Genomic DNA, 8,989 nt, shown 5'->3' with positions numbered 1-8,989 from the left:
AATCCTAAATTTCCCGGGGGAGCATTCCCCGGACCCCGGCCCTAGATTACGAGCGCCTTCGGCGCTCCCCTCTCAAAACCCATCGGTAAAACTGGGCAGACTCAAAAAATGCAAGCTGGCAGACGTCGACTCGGACACCCCGGTATTTGTGGACGCACTCGGGGACCAGGGCAGGTGGGAAACACAGGGAACACATACCTTTAATGCATGCTTCATTACATGTAAGGTATACGTAATTTTGTCAGTGATCACCTTTTCTCGAGCTCACAAAGCGAGATACCAAATCCAGTGCAGCTCGAAAAAAAGCCTGTCAATTTACCGTTAAGCGTTGCCGACCGTCCTGAATTTACCGTTAAGCGTTATCGGTCCTGCTGAATTTACCGTTAACCGTTGCCAGGACCCCCCCATGCAGACCCTCATATATATGCCATCGCATCGCTTTGCTTAGCAAAATTGCAAGTCAGTAAAAAATCATCTTGCTTTGAAAAGATGGGACAACTTTCGTGTAAATACCCAATGGTCTTATGTCTTAATACTCAAAGCATCATGGCGAAATCAGTACACAAACGCAAGATTTCATTGTGTTTTAAAAGCACAAATTACAAGTTTATTGTGTGCTTATGTCTGCAGTCGTAAAGTAAGGAACAAAATTAGTAATCATTGCACGTAGTAAAGCTGTAACAGTGGGTGTAACAGTGGGGGGGGGTTATAGGCGCTAACAACTGACCCGGCCGACGGGTCTTGACCTTTTCGGCCGAGTGGTTAGAGCGTCTGGTTATGAAGCTGGTGCTCGGGAGGTCGTGGGTTCGAACCCCGGCCCAGGACCAGAAGGGGTTTTACTGGCTTTACTGTTTCTTACAAAGCAAACTAACATTTCATTTGGTGGGAGGGGGTGAAACACAAGGAATGGTGTTCTCACCAAAGAACCAGTGCTCAGTCAAAAAAACTCACAACGGTGCAATGATCCATGACTGCAACACTACAGTTGCATTAGTATGTTACTAAAATTCTACAACATAAAAAAAACATGCACTTAAAGAGTAATTAATATGTAAATAAAAAGCGCCCAGCATTAACATAAGCCACCAATATTTTTCTAATCAGTCACTAGATATTTCAGTTATCATCACTTCTATTCAAATTCTTATTGAACAATAATTTGCTCCGTAAAAACTATATCTGAACACATGTTCAGTTAGTTGGAGGTACCCACTAAACATGAATTACTGCCTCACTGATACACTTAAATTGACTAATTCAGATTGACGTTACCTTGACAAAGACTGGAGTTGTACAGTCTAAAATTTGGATAAGTCCATTTTTTTGCTTTGGAAATTACAGTTAAATCTTGCTCATAATGACTGCTACCAGCACAGATGAACTTTCAAGATAATAATAATAATAATATCTGAACACTTCTCTAGTTAGCTGGATCTGAAGTGCCCACTAAACAAGTGTTTTCCTCACTGATACATACAAATTGACTCATTCTGGGGAGCCTGCAGGGGGGGGGGGGTCCTGACAAAGCTCTACGCTGAATTCGGAAACTTCTCGACTATGCCTTACGATAAATTCCAAGTGGCTACAACGCATTACGTAGAATTAAAACGGCAAATACGCTCTACGCAAAATACGCCACTTACGCTCTGCGTTGAATTAGAGCGGTCCGTCTACGCTCTACATAGAAGAATTCAAACGGCCGCTCTAAAAAGAGCATGCGGGCCCCCGTCATGGTCTGATTTTCATAGACACAGACTTGAGAGAGTAATTCTTTCCTTTCCAGGTCTTCCACGCCACCCCCTCAAAGGCTTCACAGGAGTTCCCACAGTTGCCCAGGTAGCGACCGTTGAGGAAGGAGTGGCTGCAGTTCTCAAACCACCATCCGGCCTGTCCGTTCAGCTGAGAACACTGGCCGTGCTCCCAGGCGTCGTTGTCCCTGTCCACAGTGGAGAACATCTGCCCGTTGTTGGGATAGTAGTTAGTCATGGAGTCTCCCGCGTCGCCTGAATACCCGGAAATGGTCAGCCGGTACCGGTCCGACTCACCGGCCACCCTGGATGGGAACAGCAAAATCATCACCACATGACGCATGAACGACAGGCTCTGATGCTGACATGTCTGTTAATTAACATATTAACGGACTGGTATATGGACTTTGAGTATGGATACTAGCTTTGTATTTGATGACATGTTTGTTTGTCCTGTTGGTACTTCTGTATATTGGTTTGTTCCTTGTATCATATGTGTGTTTTATATACTATGTGTCCAGGGCCCTAGCTACTGCAAAGCAGTGCTAAGCCACTGAGAGGGCCACCCTGGCTAAGGAAAACAGAACAAAAACTAGAATTCGTTGGTCTGATACCTCCATGAAGTACTTAGAGCTTTTGTAAATTTGGTGTGTTATTTTTTTAGTTGTGTTGTTTTGCCTTTTTGATGGTGAAAATGTACTTTAATTTGGTATAATCTATTTTGATTAATGGTCTTCTCTAATAAAATCATGCAAATGCAAATGACAAAATTCACCTGCAGTTATGCATAGTAACTTTAGACAGAAGGACTAGTAGTTTCTATGATAGACCTTTCTGAACATTTTCTATATTTTCGGATTCTAAGTGACTTCTTAACTATGTTTTTTGTTTGCTCAGAAGTCTCACTAGAAGGAGGAGCCAGCTGCCGCCGCGCCGCGTGCCTGCGAAGCTGGTGTGTTACGCCGAAAGGCGGTTATACCGGCTATACAGATACAGATACAGAGTACCAACCTGAATGTGTTGTATTCCGCGTAGCGCGTCTCTCTATCCCAGTCCATCAGCTCAATGCGGAGCCGATAGTTCTTCCGATTGGTCAGGCGGTGGATGTTCTCGTTCCCAAGCCAGTATTCCCCGTTCTTGTTCCCAAACCCGTGCTTGTACTCCTCCCAGTTCTTGGTGAAGGGAACCGACCCGTCCAGTCGACGCTGGATCACGGTCCATCCGCCCTGTCCTGTGCGGAAAAAAACAACTAATCATTACTTTGTAGGCAATGAAAGAAGAGCTTTTACATGATAACAACACAGAAGGAGTTTTTCAGAAGCAGGTTGATGAAATAGACCAACCCGGGATGCTCATTAAAATAAGAGAGAAACACACGGTGAACCTTCTCCTCCATTGTTTAAACTGCCCAAACTAACAGTTAGCACAGTGACCAGTAGAGAGACATTCTCAAGTTCCTGTAGCGGTCAATCAGCTGGACCACTAGGAGGGCGACAGGGCAATTAACTACTTGGCAACAATATTTTTAATTAGGAAAAAACTAGGTGTTAATAGCCTTTCTTCAATTGCAAGCCGAGTGCTCGCAGATGTTGGGTGGCAAATGGATACAGTCTGGCCAGTGGATACTGCCTGGCCAATTTGATACTGTCTTTTGTGGGCACCTAAACATCTGCTTGGAGATTAGGGCATTGGAGTGGGGCCAGTGTGTACAGCATACTTGTGTGATGCCGTTTGAGTCAACTTGGGGAACTAAAGCCTAAACCTGCTGCCTAACCCCATATCAAGTAGAGAATTGTTAGCCAACAACATTAGTGTGCTAAAGGTTAACTTCTGTTTATATTACGGATCTATAAATGTGCCTCAAAATAATATCTACCGTCTGTATCCATGTCACAGTAGACCGTTACGCCGGACAGGGGTGAGCCAAGTTTGTAGACTCCACTGGTCGTGTACCCGGCGGCTTTATATGCAGCGCAGTCTGGCTCTGGGAAACGGTAAGTAGCACATGGCAGAGTCAATGTAACAATTGTTATAGACAGGTTAAGTCTAGTATGTGTGTGTGTGTGTGTGTGTGTGTGTGTATGTGTGTGTGTATTGTACTGTGCTGTGTGTATGTGTGTGTGTGTGTGTGTGTGTGTGTGTGTGTGTGTGTGTGTGTGTGTGTGTGTGTATGCGTGTGTGTATGCGTGTGTGTGCAGTGTATATTAGCGAGTTTTGTGTGTTGTTTGTCCGGCTTCGACCTGGACAATTTTACCCTATCCTGCTCAGGAACGAAGAGGTGCTCACCCAAGTGCTGTATTTTTACATCGTGTAGCCTCTACCAGGCTTCGGGAGGAGGTTGGAAAGTAGAAATCGGCCAAATGCAGAGCCTAACATGCCTGGGAAGTTTGTCCCATGGCATGTTATCTCTCCATTTGGCCAATTTCTACTCTTTCCAGCCGCCTTCCGAAGCCCGGTAGAGGCTTACCTCGTGCATCTCCATATGGCCCAGCGGTAGTGATGAGAGTCGCCGGCGGTGTGACTTGTGCGCGTCTCGGGGCTGCTGTAGTTTCTGCACCACGGGGGGAAGTCCCCACCCCAGGGGAAAGAGTCCCCACTCCTGAGGCACGCCAGGAGAGAGTCGGCCTCTCATGATCACTGCATCGCAGGTGTGCCAGGCAGAAATCAGTTCCTGAAATAATGAATGAAGACCCGTGAGTAGTTTCATCAGGTTGGTAAGACACTGAGTAAAGAGCAATGTGAACCAGTCAGAATTGCCCTGAGGAGGGTGACAGACGGTCACCGAAATGTCTCTGTATCTGTATCTGTATAGCCGGTATAACCGCCTTTCGGCGTAACACATCAGCTTCGCAGGCACGCGGCGCGGCGACAGCTGGCTATATTACACCGATCGACCGATCGATCACCGATGTCGGCTGAATAATTAGAGACTTGATTGGGTAAAAAAAGAGTCTCTTTACTCAATGAATGAAGACCTTTATAATATTGTACGTTTGTGCCCCACTGGGCTAAGCATAAGTCACATATGAACAAAGTATATAAATGTAATTATTACATAGCAAGAAGAAGTTGACCAATCAGAAGGCTCCATTTTCCATGGGTTATCAGGCCGTAACCTCAAAATTGGTCGGTTATTAGAATAACCCACCACTTCTGGGACCGTACCATTATACCACAGGGACAGGGCACTAACAGAAGTGTTAGGAATTCTTTGTAAAACTCCTATCATAAAGTAATTGAGAAATGGTACAAAGTTAAAACCCTTGTCCTGCTGAGCGCAACAATTGTCGTTCTGCACATACAGTACTATATATATAGCACCCTGTGTAGGTACGATTTGGGGGTATTTCTCGTGCAGCGCATCACACTGCAGCGAAACGCAACAAATGCGGAACTAACTATGCCACTGCTGGGCAAAAAAATTGGGGGTCTATGATCTAATTAAGACATGAATTTATTGCAAAATATTGTGCCAGGAATGTCATCAGGACAAGGGTTAAGGTTCAAGATTTGTACTCTGTGTTGGTAGGTCAAACTACTTACGTTCCAGCTCGTCCAGTCGTATTGAAAGCTTGGCCAGTCGTACGGAAATCTTGGTTTGTCGTGCTGAATGTCGGGATAGTCGTACTGAATGCTCCATCACCTCCCGAGACAGGCTGTGCAGGTTAACTTTAGCAAAAAAAAAAGAGAAGGAAAATCGAGGTTTGTTTTTTGTTTGTTTCGCATAACCGGTAAACCGTGTTTAGGCATAACACACCAGTTTTGTACATGTAAGTACAAGCTGCCGCTGGACTGTAAGGTTTGAAAAACTCACACTGGGAACGTCCCCTACTCTTTTCGATAAGTGTGGTGGGTTCTTTAACGTGCGTGGGGGGGGGGGCTCTCCACAAACAAGGGACCTCCATTTAACTTTAACGTCATATCCGAGGGACGTGCCTAACCGAAGCTAGGTACTCAATTTCCACCTGAGTGAAATGAGGAAAGTCGTGTAAAGTGCCTTTCCCAAGGGCACAAGATCGGTAACATGGGCAGGATTCGAACTCGTGACCTCTTGGTGTGAGCCGAACGCGCTACCGACTGCGCCACACGACCCCACAAGGTTGCCCATTCAATGGTAACACTGCTTTACAGTGGGGCCCTGCGTCATGCATACATAAACAAATCAAATGCATAAATCCTTCAATCACATATCATTAACACAAAAAACAATAAAATAAAGATACAATAAATAAATAAATGGTAAAAACTGACCCGTCATCAAGGGAAGTGCGACGGCCATGACCAGGAATACCAGCCCGCCGACGATCAGCCAGAACTTCTTGCACCAGCCGGAACAACTGGTCTTCTTGGAAGTGGTCTTGTCATTGGTTGCTGTTAGACCAAACAGAAACTAGAAAGGTGACGTTTCCTAAGCAAATGCAAAATGTTTACCTGCACACATGGTCTACTCTGTTAATTCTCACTCAAATGCATTCATACATATCGTCAGACAGGATTCTAAATCCCTCCTACTGTAAGATTGCAACATTATGTAACCCAACACCAGTTCCAATGGTGACAGACGTCAACAAATCAGGCCATTGGCTAGGTCAGAGGTTAGTGTTTGGAACAGAAGAGGAAACTGAGCAAAAACAATATGTTTTCCTTCGGTAAACATAACAAGTATATTTGAATGTGTTTATCACAAACATAATACAATATTTTGGTATTTGTAACATAGTGTAAGAACTCAGCAACTGGTCTGACGATATGTATGAATGCATTTGAGTGAGAATTAACAGAGTAGACCATGTGTGCAGGTAAACATTTTGCATTTGCTTTGGAAATCTCACCAGAAAAGAGAAAAGAAAAGAGCGGCCAGATTTGTTTCTAATAACTATGATACTTATGCCAGCACTACCAAATTGGTCACAGATTTAGGGTGGAACACATTAAAGGACAGACGCACAGCAAGTAGACTCACATTACTTCAGAAAGCAAGACACTCAAAAACAGCCCTTCCGGTCAAAACCTTGTTGACGCCTATCCCGCGCCAATCGCGACACTTCAACTCCAACTCATACAAACCTCTAACGTTTCATAAAGACTGCTACAAATATTCATATTTTCCACAAACTGTCAGAGATTGGAACATCTTGCCCCAAGAGATAACTGATACTGCGGAACCCACGAAGTTCAACGCTGCAGTTCTTCAACACCTAAAGAAGCAGCAATAGCGCATCGCACAGCTCCCCTGCACGCTTTACCCCAATCTAGGGGTGTTGTGCAGAACCCGTACAAGACAAGACAAGACAAGCAACAGTTCCTATAAAGCTACACCGACTTGAATGTATGGATGACATCCGCGCGCACATTGATTTTCACCTGTTCTCTCTAAAAAAAAAAGATCACGTCCTCCGAGGTCCTAGGCCTGGGTAGTCCATGGTAGTTAGCGACAATACGGAGCCGGCTGTAACTCTGGAGGATGGCACCCAGGCTGCCGAAGCTCCACGACTCAAGAACTCGGTATATACGTACCGTGCCGATTCATAAACTCCGCAAAAACCACATTACCTGAGCTTTGTATTCCTGTGGTTTAGCCGCATTTTTATTTCTGGCCGGAGTTTTTTTATTCGCCCGCGCGCACTAGTTTGGGGGTCTTCAGAGGATGTCATCCATAAAAATTAAGACGGTGTGGCCTAACTAGAAATCGTTTTACCTGCTCCAGAGTTGTACATCACATTTCGTATGTTCGCGGCGGCGTCCGCAAGTGGCCTCCAATCAGTCTGGTCTCGCTGCTGGGGAGTGGCGTCTGGTGGAAAATAACAAAATAGCTAGAACCATTCATCAAAATTGCTGGTTGCGCGAAAAAAAAAACCACCAAAATGCAGAGAGTTGAAAATTCTGCTTTCGATGGTACTGATGAACCCTAGCACACCCTATCTACTAGTATTTCAATATTGGATATGACTTGGCCTGGAAACCATTTATGCGTCAGTCATGTTGTGAGGCGACCCTCTTCAAGAAGACCACCTGTACAAGGTGGCCACGCTTCTTTGATCCCCTGGGTGGCCGGCTTGGACAGGTTTGACTGTATATTGTAACAATGCTTTTTTTTTGTAATTTAAACACCCGAGCAGCTGCCGCAAGACCAGACTGATTGGCGGTTACTCGCGGTCGCCGCCGCGACTTACACTCCAAGCAGAGGTTTAAATTTGCATTTGGGGTTGTTTTTGGCGTGTTTATAGGCTTTTTTAAAATCCGGGTTTCTCTTTTGTTCCCACCCAACCCAAAAAATTCCAGTGCAAAAAAGAAACCCCGATAAAAAAAGTCTAAAAACACGCCCAAAATAACCCCAAACCCAAACCTCTGCTAGGAGAGTAGCCGAGAGTATATCAAACGCAATGTACGTCTCTGGAACAAGTAAAACAGTCTCATATGGCGGTTTATAGTTTCACACGCTTATCGCAGATAGAGAGTCTGAGCCAATTTGGATCATGGACCCCCATATTTTTTTTATTCATTTCAACATGCAAACAATACAATACATAGTGGTGACGCACTCAAGCAATATGCTTATATTCACGTCACCACTAGACATAACATGGGTAACGTCCAGCTAACATTATTAACATATTATAAATTGATACAGAACTATAAATCAGTTATTAAATCGCTTAGTTTCAGAAAGATATAGCTGTGTAATAGTGAGTATTTGAGAGTTGACTTTAGATGAAAGTAAAGGTGATCCATTGAGTAACAAATACACAATTATTAACACTATCGGATAGGTTGTTAATGTCTAAGAATAGGATGCTCAATTGTAAAAGTCTGACCCCCATCTTCCGATCTCTTCTTGGTTTTCTCATGCAATGACTCTTAAAAGACACCGAAACAAGATCATGCCCGTAGCCAGGATGTTGAATGGGGGGTTCTTCCCACTGCTTGAGGGGACTAGCGAGCGCCGAAGGCGCGAGGTTCCTAGGGAGGTCTGGGGGGTATGTTCCACCGGAAAATTGTGAAAAATGAACCTTCTGAAATGGCATTTCCTGCGTTTTTGAGAGAATTTCGAAGAAAAAATCACAGATAACTTTTTATTCAATGACAAAGTAGGTAGTTTTTTTAATACGATTCCAGCCCTGCTGGTGATACGAATCAGTCCATCTAAAGAAAAATCTTGGACCTTTAGATAAAAAATGGACCCAAAAGTGAACCTTTGAGCATTGTGGGGGTTTCTTTCGAAGCCCCCCCCCCCGTGGCTA

General features: G+C 44.5%; 1 protein-coding gene across 1 annotated transcript in view; it reads right to left on the bottom strand.

Moving 5' to 3' along the window:
- Positions 1-1,728: 1,728 nt before the first annotated feature.
- Positions 1,729-8,989, bottom strand: part of LOC109487638 (fibrinogen-like protein 1) — a 7,434-nt gene continuing 173 nt past the window's right edge. The window contains exons 2-6 of the mRNA XM_019791646.1: positions 6,000-6,119; positions 4,216-4,419; positions 3,625-3,732; positions 2,760-2,979; positions 1,729-2,053 (exon numbers count right to left, since the gene is read on the bottom strand). Coding sequence (XP_019647205.1) covers positions 1,729-2,053; positions 2,760-2,979; positions 3,625-3,732; positions 4,216-4,419; positions 6,000-6,119 — 977 coding nt within the window. The remainder of the gene's footprint in view (positions 2,054-2,759; positions 2,980-3,624; positions 3,733-4,215; positions 4,420-5,999; positions 6,120-8,989) is intronic.

This window comes from Branchiostoma belcheri, unplaced genomic scaffold, assembly GCF_001625305.1.
Source record: "Branchiostoma belcheri isolate BF01 breed outbred unplaced genomic scaffold, Haploidv18h27 scaffold111, whole genome shotgun sequence".
Taxonomy (NCBI): domain Eukaryota; kingdom Metazoa; phylum Chordata; class Leptocardii; order Amphioxiformes; family Branchiostomatidae; genus Branchiostoma; species Branchiostoma belcheri.
Note: the sequence above shows the minus strand (reverse complement) of the source record. Positions and strands in the feature narration are given on the sequence as shown.